At 37.6% G+C, this 21,842-nt stretch overlaps 2 protein-coding genes across 4 annotated transcripts; one reads left to right on the top strand and one right to left on the bottom strand.

Moving 5' to 3' along the window:
* Positions 1-1,898: 1,898 nt before the first annotated feature.
* cnn3b (calponin 3, acidic b) lies at positions 1,899-21,777 on the bottom strand. Of its 3 annotated transcripts, XM_057333897.1 has the most exons (8): positions 21,723-21,777; positions 19,890-20,018; positions 7,389-7,510; positions 6,579-6,645; positions 6,349-6,486; positions 6,083-6,199; positions 5,817-5,963; positions 1,899-5,693 (listed from the first exon to the last, which is right to left on the bottom strand). In XM_057333897.1, exons 3-8 carry the CDS (start codon positions 7,442-7,444, stop codon positions 5,346-5,348), a joined length of 873 nt encoding a protein of 290 aa, XP_057189880.1. In that variant the 5' UTR covers positions 7,445-7,510; positions 19,890-20,018; positions 21,723-21,777; the 3' UTR covers positions 1,899-5,345. The 3 variants fall into 3 exon arrangements, with proteins under 3 accessions (XP_057189880.1, XP_057189878.1, XP_057189879.1); XM_057333895.1 differs by lacking the exons at positions 19,890-20,018; positions 21,723-21,777 and adding an exon at positions 12,688-12,975; XM_057333896.1 differs by lacking the exons at positions 19,890-20,018; positions 21,723-21,777 and adding an exon at positions 7,827-8,598.
* Positions 16,072-21,076, top strand: si:dkey-10f21.4 (Transmembrane protein 56-B-like). The gene is made up of 7 exons (XM_057333902.1): positions 16,072-16,273; positions 17,149-17,315; positions 18,612-18,701; positions 19,028-19,086; positions 19,180-19,274; positions 19,373-19,446; positions 19,729-21,076. Exons 2-7 carry the CDS (start codon positions 17,161-17,163, stop codon positions 20,045-20,047), a joined length of 792 nt encoding a protein of 263 aa, XP_057189885.1. The 5' UTR covers positions 16,072-16,273; positions 17,149-17,160; the 3' UTR covers positions 20,048-21,076.
* Positions 21,778-21,842: the final 65 nt, after the last annotated feature.

The raw sequence follows: 21,842 nt of genomic DNA, 5'->3' as shown, positions 1-21,842 counted from the left end.
TTTCTTTGTGACCCCATAGGTGCATGACCGCTAACACGTCTTTTATCACATATAAAGAGTGCGGTTAAAAGGTCTAGCACTGGTTAATAAAGCTTGCACATTCTTTTAAATTGCTAAATGGATGTGACTAGTACACAGCATTTGTTTTAATATAATGGATGGTAGAGGTTTCTTAGAATTTACTGTGCGGTATCAATTTTTGGATAAATTTCACAACTTTTTCATAAAAAAACAATTCAATAGAAATTCTATTCAGTTTCTTGATACAAATGAATGTTTTCTTATTTTATACATTTTTACTGTTTTGCTACAATCTGTTTATCATAATAAACCTATGCACTTCAGAAATAGTACCCATGTCTTAAAAGCCTCAAGATGTTTCTCTAGAAGAACAGTTTTCATTGCAGATACATTCCTTAGCAATTATTCTAAATGTTAAATGAAAACATGTGAACTTGTAAAAGTTTTAACATGTTACAAGTTCAGCACTTCAACTAGGCTAACAGGAGATTTAGGCTAATAATACAACGCAAGTTTCAAGATCTTTAAAAACTTTATGATTTACATTCTCTGATTCAGTTTACAAATGAACTATGCCTGATATTGTGCAGTATTTGCTGTGTTTTTCTACTGTGTAGATATGGAGCGAGTGATGAAGTCCCATTTTGCCTGGAAAGTTCATGACTGCACATTCTCACAGATATCAGCATTTTGGCTTTGCAGATAAGTTAAATGTTATTAGTGGCTTCTGCTCTGCTTTCTTGTTCAACTGAAAATCAACTTGCGAACAAAACATGGTTCTCATTTTTCAGTTTTGTGTAGTTCTCTAATTTTGCTATGTGAGTGCCATCTCCTGGTTGTTATGCGGCTCTCCTGTTTTTGCCAAGTGGTTGATGTCCTTAGGGCAACATCATGTTGACCCTGGAACAACATTTAAATCAACCAATCAGATTTCAGAAATAAGTTTACAGTTTATTTTAAATTTAATCTTCCAACCAGGATTATGCTTCTAGACCATTGTTTTTCACTTATCATTTCCCTCTGATTTTAGGGGTAAGTTATGGTTAGGGTTGGGGTTTGGTGTGGGTTTAGGTTTTATTTATAAAAATATTGTCCTTAGGTCATCAACATATGTTGCCATGAGGACATCAACCTCCATAAGTAAAATAAACAAACAGCTGATAATGTAGTTTTTTATAGAGAGGACATTCAGAACTCAGTATTCACAGCTTAAAGCTTTTGTTTACAGGAGCAGAGCTGTCTGGATTTACCTGTTTCAAGCTCCCGTGAGCACTACACCAGAAAGATCAGAAGAATGCAGTTCACAGGCGTCTCTGAAACGGGTATTGAATTCATTTGAGTTCGAGCTGCTATCATACAGTATATAATAAAGTGGATATGGACAAGGGAATGTAAAGCTGCAAAAATATCAATAATAATAACAATGTATAAATGTACCTGTCTTTCAGCTTTAATTAGCACAGTGTATTTCAGTCAGCAAAGGTTTCTATAGAAACATTAGACTGCAGCGTACTTCTGAGAAAACTTTTCCCTGATGCTTCTCTTGCTTCACTGTGCTGATCTGTTCCTCAGATTCATCCTGCAGTGCACGTGGAGACTGTAAGAGTTTCCACATGGAAACTCAGATAAACTGGAGACAGCTCTGTATTTGCTGTTTGCTGTGAGGTGTTCATGCCTCAATCTTACCTACATAGTAAATAAGAGTAGCAAATAGATACAATGGAACAATGTTGACTCGATATTTCCTTACATAGCTACAGATGTGCTCTCTGTGATTCCACCCTCATTTAAAGTTTTACTCAGTCATGAGAAATAACAAAAGAATCTATATAAATCCAATACAACTGCCCAACTCGACATGAACAAAACAGACTGTGCACATTTAAATCTACATTTATTACATAACATTAACAAACTACACAAAAAGTCAATGTACAATTCGGGCTGTCACAATATGCCATTATTGACAATAACTGTTGTATTAAAAACCATGATTATCGATTATTGCGTTAATTTTACACATAATATCGCAAAATAATTAAGAACTTGTTTAAACATTTGCCTTAAGAGTCACAATGGTTACAAACTCTCTCTCTCTCTCTCTCTCTCTCTCTCTCTCGCTCTCTCTCTCTCTCTGCCTCACTACACACACATTTTGAGTGGTATTCATTGGCCTAAAAAGAAAAAACACAAAATAAACTAAATTAAAGATGAATTTGACCAATATTGTTTTTCCTTAAAAATGCAATCGGGCCCGGTTTCACAGACACAGTTTATCTTAAGCCAGGACTATGCCTTAGTTGAATTAAGATATTTATGTCGCGTTTATAAAAATACCTTAGAAGAATACATTACTGGTGAGCATCTTGTGACAAAACAATGGCACTGATATATTTTAAGATATTTCTGGGTAAGTTACATTCAGTTTAGACAGGTCACACATTCATTTTAGTCTGGGACTAGCCTTAAGCCTTGTCTGTGAAACCTGGCCTGAATATCAAAATAATATCTGATATTGTGGCAGTCTTGTGACGTTTTCATTTAGTTGCTATTCTATGATTAATAAGCAGAAAACTTAGTCATATCTGTCCAAAGCCTAAAATTCAATACTGAGGAGAAAGGAGACATAAAAAGAGAGAAGGGGGCTCAGAGTGACACACATTTTCCAGTCTACGTCCCCCGACAGCAGAAGCATACAGCTGAAATTCTCCTTGAGCCACAAGTGGAAAGTTTTCATCAGGAGGTAAAAAACTAATTTAGCCTCTTTTACGTGAAGCCAGGCCTGCTGTGATGTATTCACACACTGTGTAAAGACTCATTGAGATGACTTAAGAATGGTTGGCGAATGTACAGTTCTGCTATTGTAATTGAAGAGGAGCAGCTAATTCCACAGGCATTCAACTTTTTCAGGTTTAGAGTTACTTCAATGCTTTCAGAGATGCTCTTGAGGTTTCTGAAGCAAAATAATAGCGCTGCGTTTGAGAGGGACATTATCAGACAGAGAAACGCACAACTCTGGTGTTTATCAAAATCATTTATCTGCTTTTAAATTTCACACCACATAAACGAATATTTAGTTTAAAACTACATATCTTAAGCTACAGAAATGACTGTTCTTCTCTGCAGAGTTATTTTCCATACAATTAAAAAAAAACATTTGGTTGATGTCATTAGAAGATACTTGCAGAGCTGCCTTGCATCATTTTTGAACTTCTGTCTTAAAGTGAACGTTCACCCAAATAATAAGTTAGTTTACTCAATCCCCTTCATTCTTAATCTCTTCCACAAAATTTCTTCTAAATTGTAAAAAACGAGATGTCAGGCAGAATAGTTTTATCATGTTTGGACAACCCACGGCTTTTATTTTCATTAGATGAAAGAGCAGCATTAGGTATTTTTATCCAAGTCTAACCTTTATGAGGGAAATTGTATTATATAACTTGATTTGTCTTTGTCTGTATCCTTTATTTGATTCTTGTAGGTATTAAAAGTTATAATGTGTAAAAAAATATCTTTAGAGCTCTTGGAAAAGACATGAAACCTGTATTTTCTTTATAAGGATCATTTCCCTGCATCTTGTGAACAGAGCCTGATAAAAAGAAATCTCTCCCATTAGACTACGTACTTTACGGACAAACACATCAGCAATAAATTATATTTTAAGTTTTGGTTAAAATTACACACAGCAAGGAAATCCACCAAGAAGCTCTTTCCATAACAGGTATAGGTTTTCAATCTGCTTATAGTCACATGAGATACAAAAAGAACGTTGCTAGGGGAGACCTGTCTAATTGAGTGCCGCATTATCAGAGCCAAATTCCACAGGCACACAAAGCAGGGATTATTCAGCACCAGCGTGTTTACGGGAGGAGGTGGGGGAGACATGGTGCTTTTCTCATGAACCCATTAGACTGGCGAGTCCTTGTTCTCTAGGCTTCACTACTGCTGAGATCATCCAGACTCGGTTAGACATTCTCAATCACAGAACTTAGTTTTCCTATACACAAGGCACCATTCAGACTCACTCATACCCCTTTGTTCAGCTGTAAGGGTTCATCATTTCCGGGATGGCTCAGAGATGATATAAAGATTCCACCGATGCATCTTCATCCGTTTTTTTACATCAAGTGCCAGAAAGAAAACATTGAAGACCAAAGTAACAGCTTTAAAACTAAAGACATGATTTAGCCAGAACAACAACCAAATTGATTGAAAATTTTAAAAACTTTATTTATAAAAAAAGAGCAATTTAACAGAACAGGGGTGTCTATTGAGCATTTTTGGCAATAAATACAAGATGGGTAAGAGGGGGCAGGGAACAGGAGTTTGGACGTGTGAACACATACAGGACCTATGGCACAATTTAGCAATGCATGGCTTGGTCAAATGATTTAAAAGCAAGAAGTAAAAATACACATAAAATACTAAAAAAAAAATTCTCCAATGCTTAAATCAGCCTGGGAACCGTACGGTCTTTCTGGATGTCTGCTCCCTCCCCTGGTGCACAGTAGGCAGTATGGCAATTTATTAAATGCTGCGTACAGAGTTCAAAAGCACTGAGATTACCATGCTTACAGGGATACTTCACCCAAAAATGAAAATTCTGTCATCATTTACTCACCTTCGAGTTGTTCCAAATCTTTATAAATTTCTTTGTTTTGATGAACACAGAGAAAGATATATGGAAGAATGCTTATAACCAAACATGTTCTTGAACTCCATTGACTCCCATAGTAGATAAAATTATTTTATCATTTTTTTGAAGATATTTTGAAGAATGTAGGACAGCAAACAGTTCTGGGGCACTTTTGACTACCGTTATACTTTTTCCTACTATAGTAGTCAATGGAGGGGCAAAATCTGTCTGGTTATAAGCATTAATAGAAATATCTTTCTCTGTGTTCATCAAATTTATAGAGATTTGGAACAACTCAAAGGTGAGTAAATGATGACAGAATTTTCATTTTTGAGTGAAGTATCCCTTTAACCAAATCCAACATCAGATTCAGAGCACCATGCTCAATGGAGACATACAAAGAGTAGGGATACAGATTGGGCTCGAGATGTCATAATTGACATTTGATAAATACATGCACTGTTTCACCAACCCACCTCAACTTTTTAAAAAATTCATTAAATTTTTTTTACTCCATTCTCAAGCTACCTAAAAAATACAGTGTAACCCAATAGTGGAATGATGATAAAGGAAAGGCTCCATTTTAAACATCGGTTTCTGTTTTGTCATTTCAAAAAATGGCCAGCGAGGGGGAAAAGCCTTTGTGCTCTGTTGATGCAAGGACCCAAAAATATTCCTCTCGAGCAGTTTAATAATCAGTGCCGTGGTCAGAGTGGCCTCTGTATTCATCATGGTAAACTGCCTGGTAGTCATCGTGATATTCCCCTTGGTATTCGGCCTGGTAGTCACTGTCGCTGATCTCCGAGCCATTGGTACCGGTGCCCTGACTGCCGTTGCTGTGGATGGAGGGCTCAGTGGGCGAGGCGCAGTATTTGGGGTCGTATACCTGCCTGCCAAGCCCGTATACACTCATGCCCTTCTGAGACGCCACCTTATTAGTGCCCATTTGCAGTGAGATGGTGGAGTTGTTCACTGGCTGGAGTGCTACTTTCTGGTCAAAGATATCCCTCCTGGTGCCGGGAGCTGGCATGCCGGCCTGAGGAAGAAAAAAGTTCAATGTTGAAGACATAGTTAGAAAATGTGTCAAGTGAATGACATAACTTTAACCAATTCCACCTAGAATCATTCTAGATTTCCTTTACAAGATCGTAATGCTGACCTGGCTTGCTCCCTTATTGGTGCCCATCTGCAGGCTGATCGTGGTTTGGTCAAAGGGTTTGTCTGTTTGAGTCTTCGGATCATAGAGATGTCTTCTGGTGCCGTAAGCGGTCATCCCAGCCTGGCTAGCGCATTTGTTTGTCCCCATCTAACCATTGAGAAAATTAGGATAAGTACAGTATGAATACCCGGAGAGTTTACAGGCCAGTCCTTACTGAAAACAATCCCAAAAGTCTAAAGTAATGTGAATGAAGAAGACCTATCTACCTGTAGCCCAATCACACACTGACCAGCCTTCATTTTCTCTTTGTCAAAGTGGCGCGACTGCTTGTCCGCATACTTCACACCAATGTCCACCTTCGTTTCCATACCTTTGGTTTTCGCCTTTTGAATGAACAAATGAAAGTAGCACACCGGGATCACACAGTGTTTAAACAAGAACAAAGATGGTCCTCAAAGAAAGAAACACTCAAACTTAAGTGAATAAATCCTTTCTCTATCATCTCCTTCCCATGTCTTGCCACTAATCTTACCATGCTGGCTAGGGCAAGGAGTGTGGTCTGGACCTGAGTCAGGTTCCCATTCTCGAACAGATCGTTGGCCTCAAAGATGTCATTGTGCTTCAGACCGTAAGTGAGAATGGCTTTGATGAAGTTGCCCAGGTTCTCAAGCTTTAGTGAACAGAATCAGAAAAAATGCAGTTAAATTTATCCAACAAAAAAGATGAAATCTACTGAAACATCACCAAACGATTCTCGTTCACCTTGTGCCAGTTAAGTTTGGATTGGTTGATTTTCTTTATGGAGCCTGGTTGAAGTTTATTAATGAGCCTATGAGACAACATTCATATTCTGTGAGAACTCAACTTTTGTTTTGCTGCAAAGAAAACAATTTATTCAAGCAAGTTTCCTTAAAGGAGCAATTAACCCAAACATTTAAATTCTGTCATCATTACTCACCCTCAAATTGTTTCAAATCTGTATAAATTAAAGAAATCAGTTCTGGGACATCATTCATTACCATAGTAAAAAAAATGTATTTTTTTGTTTTGTTCTGTTGAACACAAAATGAGATATTTTGAAAAATTTAGGAAAGCAAACAGTTCTGGGGCACCATAGACTACCATTTTAGCTTTTCCCTATGGTAGTCAATGATGTCCAAGAACTGAAAATTGCTACTATTGTTCCAAATATCTTTCTCTGTGTTCATCAGAACAAAGTAATTTATACAGATTTGGAACAACTCGAGGTTGATTAAATGATGACAGAATTTTCATTTTTGGGTGAACTGTCCCTTTAAGGGCGACAGACTTGGAAGGTGTGAAAGCCAGACTAGGTGGTTAAAATAAATAAGAGCAAAAGATGGTTTTGGCAAGCATGCCGTGACATTTTGGTTCCCAAGCCTGAAGTATATAACCACCTTTTAATTTGTGTAATTAAAGTAAAAAACAAGACAAGTTATTATTTAGAGCCAAACAAACACTCAGCCTAACAGTTTTGTGCTCCATAGAGTTATATCTAAACACACATAATGATTTCCATCATGCTCAATGTACATAACAATGAAGACTCACTCGCACAGTATGATTCCATCTTTCAGACCCAGCTGAAAGTTTTCTCCAATCAACATGCCAGTAACATCCTCGATCCAGTACCGCAGCTCTTCCTCCTTCTGTGGGTCATACTTCTGAGCAATCTACAGACCAAAAAAATAGAAATCGAGAACTCTTTTTGTCTTTATAGGTTAAATGTGTGTTTTTTTATGTTAAAACACTTTTTGATAAACCAGCTGAATATGCAGCAAAATGTAGAATGTTGTTTCTTGAAAAGTAAACCAAGTACTGCTGTGAGCTGCCAGTGTAAATCTTTACATTTATTAGATTTTTGCTTAAAGGTGTGATGAACTGGGCTTGTTTATTGTTTTATACTGTTGTATGAGGTCTACTTATGACTTTCGCGTGATTTTTGCATTCAAAAACATCAAAATCAATAAGTAATAGGCTATTTTCTACCCGGGTTTTGAGGCCGGCTTGACAAACGATCGGTTTGAATGGGCGTTCTGCCATGAAGACTTGGAAGTAAACGCCCACTGCTATGATTGGATAGCAGTTTGCGTAGTAAACTTAGTTGGAGCCTGCTGTGAATTTGGTTAGAGACGTAATGTTAGGTTACACAGGGCATATCAAGCAATCTCTAACAAAGCAATAGTGACGCAATGTTCAAAAATGTTGTACTCACATAAGATTGCTGCTCCTTTTCTATCGGATCCAATATTGACGGCACAGCACTGCTTTTTAATTTTAGTCTCTCCTCAAATCCATCGTCAACCTGTGCCTTGTTCACAAAGGAATCCGCGGTAATGTTTTACCCACGTGAGCTGGAACCTCTAAAGATAAACTTCAACCACACATTACTAATGTCGGAATCCGAAGGAAGGTTATGCAGCGACTGTGTTCTTCCACAACCAGGGACTGACTCCACAATATTTTGCGATCTTTAACAGCATGTTTATTGCTTGCTCGCTCTATCTGGTTCCGCGCAACTTGTGTTACTTCAGTACTGTCATGCGCAAACCAGTGGGCGGGGCTAGAGAAGTAGTCGTTGATATTTTTCTGTGGAGGTGGTGTTCAACCTATCAATGACGTCATAGATAAGTGCATTCCAGGACCTGGCGTTCGCTGGGCCTGGTGTCAATAACAGTTGTAATTTCAGTAACAAGGGCGTTTTCAGTTCTGACACTTACAGGATGTTCGCTTGAATATGATTCCCTCTTATATAACAAAAGCTCAGGTTAAAATTGAGGTCTTAATTCATTGCCCCTTTAAAGACAATAATAAGTAAAATAAAGAGAATTGCAATAAAATATAAATTTTTCTTAACTTTTTACTGTTCCTGTCACATATGCATAGAATAATAAAAATACACTTTAATGTGCCAAGCCATCAAAACCGAACCGAAAATCGTGGGTAAAAAACCGAGGTACGTATTGAACAGTGGGTGAGCTGTATTGTTGCATCCCTATGACTACGTCAGAACGCGCATGCATCGAGCGATGCTGACACCGGATGCACTTTCGTGTGGCTCTCGGGAACGCGCGCTGGAAACGAACACTCAAATCAGGAAGTTTTTGAATATAGTAGTTAGTTTTGTTTGTTTGCGCACAAAAACTATCCTCGTCGCATCATATTAATGTATACTGAACCACCGGAGTCGCATAGACTTTTACGATGTCTTTACGCAGTTTTCAGCACTTTGAAGATTGGTTGTGTTGCGATCTTAGGAGTCAGAAAGCTTCAAAAACTACCTTAATTTGCGCCAGATGTTAAACTACTTGAGGGCGAGTAATTAATGGCAGAATTTTCATTTTTGGTCGGAGTTCCCCTTTAAATAAACAGTTTATTCAAGCCCCTTGACATCTCCACAAAGAAAATCTGACTTTTCAAACAATTCAATGACACACAACTTTGTGTTGACATTTAACAAATACTATGCGTAGTGCAGTTCATCATTGTGATTTTTTTCTAATCACACTGAAATTACACTGATGAGGATGCGTCTTTATAAAGCATATAGTTTAACAACCTTGACACTCATGGGCAGTCTGTTCTCATAGGTTTATATATTGTCCATAAACAAAAATCAATCTTTCTATGGAGGAAATACAACCCTGTTCCTGTATCCTATTGTACTCACGTCTTCTCCAGCTGTGTGTCAGCATTAGGATAGTAGGAAATGAGTCTGTAAAACATGCAGACAGCAGAGCTGTACATGTGACGCCATGAGTACAGCCATTGCTTCTCAAGGTCTCCGAGTTAATGCGAGTGCAAGACAGATGCATGGCAAGCAGAATTTAAATGTGTATTATAAACTTCCTATTGTTGTATAGTGTACCTTACGCACACACACATACAAAAACATTTCACTTGTCACAGAAAGCCATGGGTGTTTTTCCATGGTTAACAATGTGGACATCGTTCAACAAGAGAGCATAAACACAAGGACGCCCTCCCCGTCTCTTCAGACATCAACACTCTTCACTCCAGAGACAATAAAAACCAACATCCAGTAACCTCAAGAGGTAAGACAGTGTCTGAGTACTAAACAACAACAAAAAACTAGATGGAACAAAACTAGATCATTCAAATGAAAAAAACTAGACTAAAATTCATTTGAGAATATTTTCTCTTATCTTTGAGAAAATGTGTTTACATTACTCAAAATATATACACCACAAGCTGTGTGATTATATATTTTTCCCCCTTATCATGTTGCAAAACATCTATATGAGTATGTATATCCACGCAATGGAAGCCAATAGTGGCCAATGTTGTTTGGTTATAAAATGCTCTTAAAAATATATTTTGTGTTCTGCAGAAGAAAGTCATACAGGTTTGTAAAAACATGAGTGTGAGTAAATGATGAAAGAATTTTCATTATTGGGCGAACTATCACTTTAAATTAAATTAAATTAAATTAAATGATAACAAAAGTGCAATCTAGCAAATTAAGAAAAGGAGAGACCCCCAAATGGGATCTGGTATGTCATTTAGCTGTTCATTTTTGTTTCACTTCTACTACTTGAAAAAGATTGAGAAGCGCAACCGTAAACAAACTCACCTAAAAAAAACAAAGGTTCATTCCACTAGCTCTTACCTTTAAAAGCCCCTCTGATATAAAAGACCAACAATAAGGAGAGGCCCAAAACAGGGTTCAAATACCACACACACCAGATAAAGGCAAATGAGAGGAGCCCCCAAAACTCCTCTGTCTAACATTCCCTCAGACTGTTATCTCAGGGTGTTATTTACCGCATAGCAACTACCACATTCACATAGTGTCTTCACATGCTGTTTGCTTGCCATACAATAGAGCTTTTGTTCCTGAAACTAGTGCATTTAAGGGAAAGGGTAAAAATAAGCAGGAGTGTATTGATTTATTGTTTGACTTCCAGACAGAGACCCTCACTGCTGCTCGGCCCAGAGCGCCCAGTGAACTTCCTGTACTCATAGAAAACAGGGAGAACATCTGTATTTGGCCCTGTGAGAAGGACATGTTGGAGTTGGGCTGCCTCGTGCACAAAACTCATCGCGTGGGGAGTAAAAGACTGAGGAGAATGAAAAATGGAACACTTACAGAAAGTACTTGAGGAATTAAGCCAGACCTATTAGGCAGCTGCACTGGTCCTGACTAAAATACCTTTGCTGGATAAGAACTCTTATAAAGATCATATACTGCAAAAGAAGCACAGGTGCTTCTGCCGAGTAATCTATCTTGTTTTTTGTAAATGTCAAGCAGACAAAATAACGTGGGAGCAAGGTCTGTTTATACAGGCAAAGAGAGCGGTTTGCATAACAACTGATTCACATGATAATTACCACAGATAACGGTCATTTCGAAAACTCGATGCACGAGAAATTCTGCTTAAAAAAACTGCAGTTGCAGTGCAAAAACGTGCATATTATGAATCATTACATGGCTCTTAGGACTCATTCATTCGAAAAAACTTTTGCACTGACCATTGTCTCGCGCGAAGATTTTAAATTTCAAGGTTTACACCTCTTGAATTACAATCTCGAAAAAAAATGTTTTAACTCAAATCAATAAATCCATGAATTTGGTTAGCAGCAGCAGCAGTTCATATGCAACGTTTCCAGATAAATAAATCTTGGATTTTGCTTTAAGTATCAGGGCCTCTGTTTGGCACTCCAAACATTATTCCTAAATGTTTGCACAGCTCCATTCAAGTGCTAATAAGTCAGTTTGAGGTAAGTGTCCGGTTTTGGCTACTACACACGTTGCAGGTTCAAACTCAGGTGAGTGAGGTGTAATTCATGCCCTTTGGCAAAGCAATTAATCCCAGGTGCACCAGATGGACTGTCATTAGTGTGGGTCACTTCTGTATAAAAGAAATGCTAGCTAGTGCTATAAAATTACAGCCATCAACTAGGCTATTTATTTGGGGTCTACTTAGTTTTCAGTTTTGTGCAATTTCTGCAATGTCTGATGCAGATTTGTGAACATCACTGAATGCTGACACAGGAAGAGACAAACAGAGGTCCTAAAATAATGCACAACATCCCCAGACACTGCAAGGAAGTTTTGACCATCTTATTGTCTCATAAAACAGTTGCAAAACACTCAAACTGGCTTTTTGAAAACTATGAAATATTTTTCAAGAAAAAAGCTGAACAGATATCAAGCTTGACCAAAGTTTCCAAAAACATTCCCGCAAAAACATTAAAGAAATTATACCAACAAAATCTTTATCATATACAAACTGACTCTTACTTATGGTACAATGTCCATCTTTTTCAATTATTTTAGTAACATTTTCGACTCTGTATGATATCTGCGACCTCGTTTCTTTCTCTCAAACTGGAGCTCCACCCTGAATTCAACAAAAGAAGACCACGAACACAGCTCGCAGGCAAGCTTTGCAAACCACAAATGACGAAAAAAATGACGCAAAGATTTTAAATTTTCAGAAGAAAAAAAATCAGTAAAAAATATGTCAAGTTGTGTAACCTATCTTACAAAGCATTACCTCGACCTGCATGAGAAACAGACACAGACACGTCGTCGCTCGAGTAAAAAAGTTCATTCATTGAGAAGTATGTTACGCAACCTGAAAAACGACAGATTTTTATTTGCAAAAGTATAAAGCATCTGGGTATTTTATAAAAAGCATTACAACCGAGCGTGCTTTTTGTACTCTGTGAGAGAAAAATACAAGACACCACGATCAGTATAAAGGCATAAACAACATTTTGCTGCACAACAGCTTGATTTAAACATCCAAAATTGTGTCCTGATACTTTTAGCCGCTTGAAAACGCGTTCCGTGCAAATAAACACCTTTATCATAAAATCTTACCTTACTTCTCACTTCTGCAGATAAACCATATGCAGGGCCCTTGTTGAACTGAGTCATCGCCTCGATTTGCACCAAAGAGTGCAAAATTCCTTACTTGTTCCTTCTTTTTTGGGAAAGATGCACAATTCAAGGAAACAACAAATCGGCGAGTTTTGGCTAGTCAAATTTGACTGCCACTTGCCCCAGATCAGAGGATGCACTAGACTCCCTCTGTTCAGCAGAGCAATTAAAAAGTAGCAGAAGCAAACGCTGACCCGAGCGGGAGCAAATTCACAAATCCTACTATGCTGAAAACACGGCTTGTGAATATTAATAAGATTGCGTGACGTTACTCGCTGCGCCTACTTGATTGGCTGAGGTAATGTGGTTATAAATATTAATTAGTTTGCGCGCTTGACGCTACAAGGTTACCAAGCAACATCGGATGCCTAATTTAATATTCACTAGCTAATCCTTCGCCATTGTATGATTCGTAATATTTGCACATAATTGACACAGACACGTCTTACGACACGGATCCAACCTTTGGAGATTTAAAAAAATAAATAAAGTAATACTGTTGATTAAATAACTGACTCTTATTTATGACTCTTATTTATTTAAAGCAAAACATGATATTTTAATGGCATTATAGCTTTTGCAATTTAATGTTTTGTCACTGACTAATCTAAGTGCTAGTGCTTTTCATTTCAAAAGGGACCAGAAATGTCATGTTTGCAATCTTTAAGCTGTGACACTAATGCTAAAATAAATGGAGGTTCGATGATTTTTCCCCTCTGAATGAAAAAATGATTACAACACTCCCTCTTTTTAGAAAAAGTATCACATTTTATAATGGATGTCTGAAGAAGGCCTGGATAGTGGCCGAAACTTCATTGATTTTTAACTAATAAAATGTATACTTTTTCTAAAAAGAGTGAGTGTTGCACCATTTTTTCATTAAGTATGTATTTTTGATTTGTGGTTGCACCTCCCCTTTTTGATGATTGAGCATCTTTTCTTTGAAAAAAAAAATTCTCCACTGAGACAGCACATCTCAGGCCACACTCCTACCATGTATTTGGTGATCCTTGCATAATCCTGTTCATTAAAGGGATACTTCACCTAAAAATGAAAATTCTGTCATCATTTACTCACCTTCGAGTTGTTCCAAATCTGTATACATTTCTTTGTTCTGATGAACACAGAGAAAGATATTTGGAAGAATGCTTATAACCAGACAGATTTTGTCCCCCCATGACTACCATAGTAGGAAAACATATGGTAGTCAAAAGTGCCCCAGAACTGTTTGCTGTCCTACATTCTTCAAAATATCTTCTTTTGTGTTCAACAGTTCAAAAGTAATTTTTCCTACTATGGGAGTCAATGGGGGGCAAGGTCTGTTCGGTTATAAACATTCTATCAAATATCATTCTCTGTGTTAATCAGAACAAAGAAATTTATACAGATTTGGAACAACTCGAAGGAGTAAATGATGACAGAATTTTTGGGTGAAGTATCCCTTTAACAGCAACTCAACTGATTAGTACTGACTTCTGTTTCTTTTCTACTCTTTCCATCCTTAAAAAAACCCTTAGCTTTGTATACTGCGGTAGGCTATATGAGACCAGTTTTACTGTACTTACGCTTTTTGTTGTCCTTGTGTTGTTCCAATTGCTTCTGTTGCTTACCTCATTTGTAAGTCGCTTTGGATAAAAGCGTCTGCTAAATGACTAAATGTAAATGTCAAAAATAAGGACTTGTCGCTAGAAAGAATCAGTGCCATCAATCCAGATGACATATTTCTAGAGGAGTGTTCAGTGCCATTCTCTCTTCTTTTCAACTGGTATTTTCAGCATTCATGCCAGGTTATGCGATGCTATAATGAATGTTATCATCACTTTTTCCTGGCATGCATACACATTCTGAAATATGTCACGTCATTACAGACATACAGAACTGTGTTCAGTCCCTTTGATTTACCAACAAAATGAAAAGTACCATCATGCTTCTAGACGTGGAATTAATTAAAGACAAGCCAAAACCTGCATTCTAATGATATAGTAAGTTTGTGTTTAGCCCATCACTATAGTGATGAAACAAATAAAATGCTGGAAAACAAGGTGTGTTTCCTATTCAAAAGATTGTTACCAGACATTTGGACTAAGATAAGAATCCCTTTACAAGCCCAAGACCCATTTCCACCACACAAAAGTGGACCTGAGAACTGATTGGATTTTTATTATTTTCCTGTGCAGTGCCTACTGTCTAATAAATCAACAAGTTACATAAACCAATTAATATTTCATTCAAAAAGGTGTGAGAAGAAATGTTGGTCTGCCCCAGAATTTCCACATGTTCCTGTGTCTCCAGTAATTCTGTCTCGAGTTTTTATTTCATTGTCATTGTCTACAGCAGGCAAATGGTCTTATGTGTCCTGTTATGTAACCCAGAATATATCGTACTTCTGCTTATAACCAGACAGATTTAGCCCCCCATTGACTACCATAGTAGGAAAAAATACAATGGTAGTCAAAAAAAGGGCACCAGAACTGTTTGCTGTCCTACATTCTTCAAAAAGTATTTTTTCCTACTATGGGGGGGGGGGAGAAACTGTTTGGTTATAAGCATTCTTCCTAATATCTTTCTCTGTGTTCATCAGAGCAAAGAAATGTATACAGATTTGGAACAACTCAAAGGTGAGTAAATGATGACAGAATTTTCATTTTTGGGTGAAGTATCCCTTTGATGTCCCTAAGATGTGACATATTTTAATTTTCACATATGAGCAGCATGTTTTAGGCATGAACGGTTCATCAAACAGTAATGTCTTGTTGTTTCATCCCTGAGGCACAACATGCAGACAGACTCAATTACAATATGGGATATTACCTGAAGCTGAAGGACAGAACTTTAACAGCTTTTAAATTTTAGCATTCCTCTTTAGCAAAATGATGCATTCCTCTGGCATCAGAGCTCCATCACTGCTCTAAATACTAGAATACCGCTCGTGAGAGTTTAAATAAGGTTAGGGTTTATTTTGTTTGCTCTGGCTAATATTTGGGATAGGATTAAGAGTCAGGAAATTGAAAAAAAAGTACTGCCCCTGCAAAATAAACAAAGTTCAGCTATAGTGTCACTGTTTGGAAAGTAGACTATCTCATGCAACTCTCATGCAACATTTCTGCCACTTAAGTACACACTTAAGGGAAAATTACACTTAAGGTGCTTTATGCAACCGGGCCCAGAGTTCGTTTGTTACCAAAGACAAAAACAACTTAGATGAAAAAGCAACATAACTGTTTCATTTGGATGTCTCACTCCATCTAGTGGTTCATCTATGCAATAGCGCTAATTTAGGATTCAAAGATATAAAATGACATTGGACAACTGCATAGGAGAGAAAGCACACTGTGAAGAGTGGAGGGAGAGAGAGGGATTGAATTTTCATTACCAATCACTTAGTGCCCAATGCATGCCTAACTAAACATCTGAGCTTTACAGATGTCTTGTACTCTCATTATTTCTGCATTGATTTCTTGAATTCAGCTGTGTTCATGCGTACTCTCCATGGACCGTTCAACATGGCTCTTTCAAAACGGACAGGGTAAGTCTACTTATAGCAAGTGTGATATTTGACGGTATTTTGTGGTATACTAAGCATCCAGTAATTTCAGTCACCAAAGCATGGGATTTTTCTGTTTGTTTTGTTAAGAAATAATAGTATTTGTTGCAAGGTTTGTTGAAAAAGACTTGTTTGAACCATCATATTCAAAGTACAATATAAAGACTGCATGTGGTAGCACTTCTTTGTTTGACTGATGAGCAGTGATCATTACTGATGCAGTGAAATTCAGATGTGACAAGGTCATACCGGCTTGACTTCCTACCAAGATATCAAATACTAAACACATTGAAGCTTGATTCTTTTTTCAAGGGTATGAGGGCAAAGTAGAGGTGTGGTCTTGTCCCTATGGAGCAGGGCAATGCTACATTGATCACACCCATTTCTTTTCTGCTGGTTCACTTCGTATGGTATCCATTCTGTAAACGTTTATAGTATTTACCATATGTAAATGCTCTCGACCGTTATTTGCTCTGCATTGGATAGAGTTTGCATATGCAACACAAATCCACTCAATCTTCTCTTACTTATTCAACACGGATGCATTACAGCCTGCACAAGCCACGCGTTCTGCTATAAATCACAGATAAAGCAATCCGAGACGCGTTTGAGTCGGCTGACCTCTGGATGGCTGTGCGGCTGTGTCAGCACATATGCAAATGGTTCTGTATACGGGGCGATTTGGCAGTGGAGAGGTACTGCGGCAACACAGGTGATGACTGGGGCTTTTGTGCTTGCAACTGGTCTGGAGTGAGAAACACTTGATTTGGTTGAAGAGTGGATGTGATGATGTGCCAAGGTAAAATAAGGAACATTTAAATAGAAATGTCTCTTTCCATCTCTCTTTTCTTCTCCAGGGCTCAGTAGGCATGGAGCCTCTCAGCCTGCAGGTGCTGGTGGTTGTAACAGGTAGCTTTCTTGGGTTCCAGTGGATGTTCCACAGAGGTAGCCCTGGGGTATCTCAGCTCTTCTGCAAAGGCTTCCTCAAGCTCAACCTCACTCAAAGGACAGAATGGAACTCCAGGTGCCAGTCTCATGGTTTAGCTCCTCAGTACTTGAATGAACTCCTTTTGTATTACAGTCCTTCACGTGCATTACGCTCTCAGGCGTCCTGTCAGTTGGTAATACCTAGAATTTCAAAATCAAGTGCAGGTGGTAGATCCTTTTCCTATCTAGCGCCTAAACTTTGGAATAGTCTTCCCTGCACTGTCCGGGAGGCAGACACACTCTGTCAGTTTAAATCTAGACTAAAGACGCATCTTTTTAATCTTGCATACACTACTCTTCCATAATATAAATCTTCTGAGGGTTTAGGCTGCATTAGTTAGATCAACCGGAACCAAAAACACAACTGATGTACTTGTTGCATCAAAGAGTACAGAACAGTACTCTACTCTCAGCCAGTCTTGTCTCATTGTTCCAAGGTTACCACAGCGAGCAGGATGCAGTTCATGGCCTGACCTGATGGTAGAGCGGAGAATGGGAAGTGGGGACCTGACAAGAGCTGAGATGATAGAGCTGGATAAAGAAGGACGCGGTCTCTTGACATGTCTTCACCACAAAACTTCAAATGCTATTAGATTATTAATGATAATCTTAAACTATGATTTATTTTATTATTAAGTTTATTTATTTTATTTAGCCTTGTTGTGCAAGTTCTCTGGAGCTTGTGCAGAGGCAGCAGCTTTTGCCAGAGGGGAACTGGAATCCCCTGGTTGGGCCTGGGTTCTCCTGAGGTTTTTTTTCTCGATTAGAGTTTTGGGTTCCTCGCCACCGTTTGCATACTGTTTTTGCACTATCTGCCTGACCGGGGGGGCTGCTTTAGAATCTTAAAGTTTTACTTAATTAATATTGCATATAGGAATTTATAGTCTGTTATATTTGACCTGTGCTTCTCTCTCCTTATCCTAAATGTGTGCTCTCACTGAGCGTGTGTGCGTACTTGTCCGTGTACGTACGTGTGTGTGTGTGTTGTGTGTGTGTGTGTGTGTGTGTGTGTGTGTGTGTGTGTGTCTGTGTCTGTGTGTGTTGGTGCGTGTTGTGTGTGTGGAGTGTTTTGTGTGTGGGTGTGTCTGTCTTCTGTGTTTTCAACCTTTTCTTGTTTTTGCAGGTACAACTTTGATTGTTTTGCTTGTAGTCAATGTGTCTCCTGTACAGCTGCTTTGTAACAATGAAAATTGTAAAAGCGCTATATAAATAAAGTTGAGTTGAGTTGAGTCTCGTCTTTTAAAAGCAGTCTCGTCTTCTTAAATGTCTTTATTGATGTGCCTGTGAACGAGTCAATATATATATGTTCTGTATGATTTTTCTTTTTTTTAAGGGCTGTCTCCACAGTCCACGCCATGGTTGTGGGACTGTTCTGTCTCTACACATACATATTTGATGAACCTATCCAGAAAGACCCGGTCTGGTGAGGATTTAAAGATGCATTCCATTATTGATGTTCTGGAACAATTTGAACTACTTAAGGGTAGAAATGAAGTTTTCACTTGAAGACAAAGATTCAACGTCACTGTCAGAACATGAACATTTTATTTCATTTAATTTTATTTTATTTTGCAGTTATATTTAGAAGTGATATTAGCACAGAAGAGGCAGAAATGATTCTTTTCAGCTTTTATTATATATTTTATTATAGTTTAATTATTTGAAATAATTTATGTTTAAAAATTTTGAACAATTCTAAAACTGTGAAATACAGTGCATGTCTTCTCTAACTTAGATTTTTTATAACAGGGGAGATGCCACACTGGTCAAATTAAATGTGGCCGTTACGACAGGTTACCTCCTCTCAGGTGAGAGCAGAGATTTTAGACTTCTTTCCAGACATTTTGACTGAATTCTGTCTATATTACCAGTTATCACCACAGATGTTTTTGCCGTTTCAGATCTTCTGCTCATGTTTACTTCATGGGAGTCAATTGGAGAGAAATATTTTGTCTTACACCACCTTGCTGCTCTTTATGCATACTACTATGTGCTAGTGAGTTCTAAAATAAGTTGTGTATTTAGTAAGTATGATTCACATTTACTTTTAAGATTTTCAAGAGGATTTTGTGGTGCTTTTATTTTCTTGTGTAGAGTCAAGGGATATTGCCTTACTTTGCTAACTTCCGCCTGCTCTCAGAATTCTCTACTCCTTTTGTGAACCAGCGGTAAGTAGTATATGCAAAAAATCTATAGCATGTAAAAGCATACAATCCTGCTAAAATGCTTCAACAAATTTGAATTTCTGTGAATTTTGAATATCAATCAAACTGCATTTTTAACTCAAAAATACAGCTAACTAACACAATAAAAACATGATAACATAATAAAAAACATGATTTTTGAACATTTTTCATTTTTAAATCTCATTTTGGAACAAAACTCTTTATATGCTGTTTTCTCCAGAGAAAATGTAATTGTCTAATATAATTCTTTTGTTTGTTTTGCAGTTGGTTTCTTCATACGTTAGGTTATCCCAAACTTTCCAAACCAAGTCTACTTAACGGGATTGCTATGGCATCTATGTTCTTCTTGGTGAGGATTGCAGTCATTCCAGCGTACTACAGCCATATGTACTCTGTCTTTGGGACAGAAGACTTTTACCGGTTACCTTTGGGGGCCTGCTGTGCCTGGCTTATTTCCAGTGTGTCACTGGACATCATGAACATCATGTGGATGCGCAGAATCGTCCGGGGATGTCTGAAAGTCCTTCGGTATGCCTGGTTGAGAAACGCAGGAACTGAGATGGAAAGTAAAAAAACAGACTGACGTGAAGAGACGGATGGAAATGCAAATACATCAGTGCACAAACTTTCCTTTCTTTATCATATTCATCATCATATTCATCCTGTTGCTGCAGAGCAGCTGTCAAATATCTGTGAGTTTTAGTCTAACGTTCTGTAATTTATTGACATCCTTATCTGTAAGTATACAAGTACTTTACTTTACTTCAATAGTTTCTTTAGTTTTATTCTTCAAATATGGGCTTTCTACTGGAATTATATCATAGACACACATAGTGTGTCAGTTGTATGAAATCAGGTGATTAAGAGGCGTGAGACTGACTATATATGTACTACAATCAGGACTATATTTGTGGTTGCACTAAATATTATGAAGCTGCTATTAAGATCAACCAACTTGCCTTTATGAATGCAATCGACAAAGCAACACCACATCTTCTATTCCACTAAGATGCACACTGTGTTTGGAGCCCATGATACACAACTTTAAAACATTGTTAACCAGTACTGACTGTAATAGTTGATAAATACAGTGATGTGCCTATCAAAACTATAATGGCCCATATAACGTTTGTAAAGATATGGTTTACATGTATGGGTAAACTATGCTGGGTGTTCTTAGAAGTGTAAAAGGTCAGTGTACTCAAGAAACCATGTCCATTTTAAATATACTATGTATGGAGAAAATAATGTATGTCTTGAATGGAAATCATCAGGTTATACACAATGGTAGGCTATATGTTTCTTGAAATCTTAGCAGCCACACAGCAAAATTGTCAGTGTTAAAAAAGGTCAAATTAACTCTCACAGTGTATATATAATCCACACTCTCAAAGTGTTGATTATATATACAGTGTGAGTGTTAATTTGACATTTTTTAACACTGCCGATTTTGCTGAGCATGTATAAACAATTTGCTTGTAAAATGTTGTTGGATGGTTGAAAATAACGACAATGTTTATAATAGCCTATAAGCTTCAATAAGATTTCAGGTATTTATCACTATTTACATAATCTTATGTACTATGGAGCAATTAATGATGTCAATCAATACTTTGCCTATATGTTCCTTAAACCTTTGGCGTTAAAATAAACAATTTATATAAATATTGTTTAAATAGACCTACTCGAGTTTTCTGTGGGGTGACAAATAATTTTTCATTCTGAATTTTTTTTTCCCACGTGGTGCTGTCTTTCTGATACTATATAACATTTGATATATAGAAGCAATACGTTTTGTCTGTGTGGTTTGCCCTCACGTGGTGACGTGGCTGTTTTGTAATTGTAATAAGTAAATTATTTATTACTATATTTATGAATGATTACAATTAATTAAAAACGAATACAACAAAACTAGGTAAAACTACAACTCTCCAGTGCTCTAGGGGCAGACTCCCTGAGCGCGCCACACACAGAGTGTGATGTTAGACCCAGAGCATTATGGGATATGAGGGATGTTTCTAGTAGTGATGGGAAGTTCGGATCATTTTACTGACTGGGATCTTTGAGTCTCGTTCAGCAAAATGAACGAATCTTTTTTCGAGTCATATCGTTCATTTCCTTCATTTTAGCAAAATATAATTAAAATGTTACATGTTACTTTCCTAACACATCTACTACTTATGCAAACGTTGATCACATTACAAACAATACAAAACTATAATGCTATAAGAAACAGAAAAGATTAATTCATTGTTTACCTGGGTCTTTAGTCTATGATTAGCTCACCACACCTCTTATCTGACAAGTCCTTGGGTTTGACTCCTTCGTTCATCACGTGACAGCGTCGTAAGCTAAACCAATGCAGTCAGAGCCGGAAA

Source organism: Triplophysa rosa, linkage group LG5 (genome assembly GCF_024868665.1).
Source record: "Triplophysa rosa linkage group LG5, Trosa_1v2, whole genome shotgun sequence".
Taxonomy (NCBI): domain Eukaryota; kingdom Metazoa; phylum Chordata; class Actinopteri; order Cypriniformes; family Nemacheilidae; genus Triplophysa; species Triplophysa rosa.
Note: the sequence above shows the minus strand (reverse complement) of the source record. Positions and strands in the feature narration are given on the sequence as shown.

Bases quoted from the DNA above. Each gene is read 5' to 3' on its own strand.
- si:dkey-10f21.4 (XM_057333902.1), top strand. From the start codon at position 17,161: ATGGAGCCTCTCAGCCTGCAGGTGCTGGTGGTTGTAACAGGTAGCTTT. The intron at 17,316-18,611 runs GTGCCAGTCTCA...CTTTTTTTTAAG, and splicing joins AGGACAGAATGGAACTCCAG to GGCTGTCTCCACAGTCCACG. The intron at 19,447-19,728 runs GTAAGTAGTATA...TTTGTTTTGCAG, and splicing joins ACTCCTTTTGTGAACCAGCG to TTGGTTTCTTCATACGTTAG.
- cnn3b (XM_057333895.1), bottom strand. From the start codon at position 12,744: ATGACTCAGTTCAACAAGGGCCCTGCATATGGTTTATCTGCAGAAGTG. The intron at 6,646-7,388 runs GTGAGTCTTCAT...GTTGTCTCATAG, and splicing joins GATGGAATCATACTGTGCGA to GCTCATTAATAAACTTCAAC. The intron at 6,487-6,578 runs GTGAACGAGAAT...TGTTCACTAAAG, and splicing joins CCAAACTTAACTGGCACAAG to CTTGAGAACCTGGGCAACTT.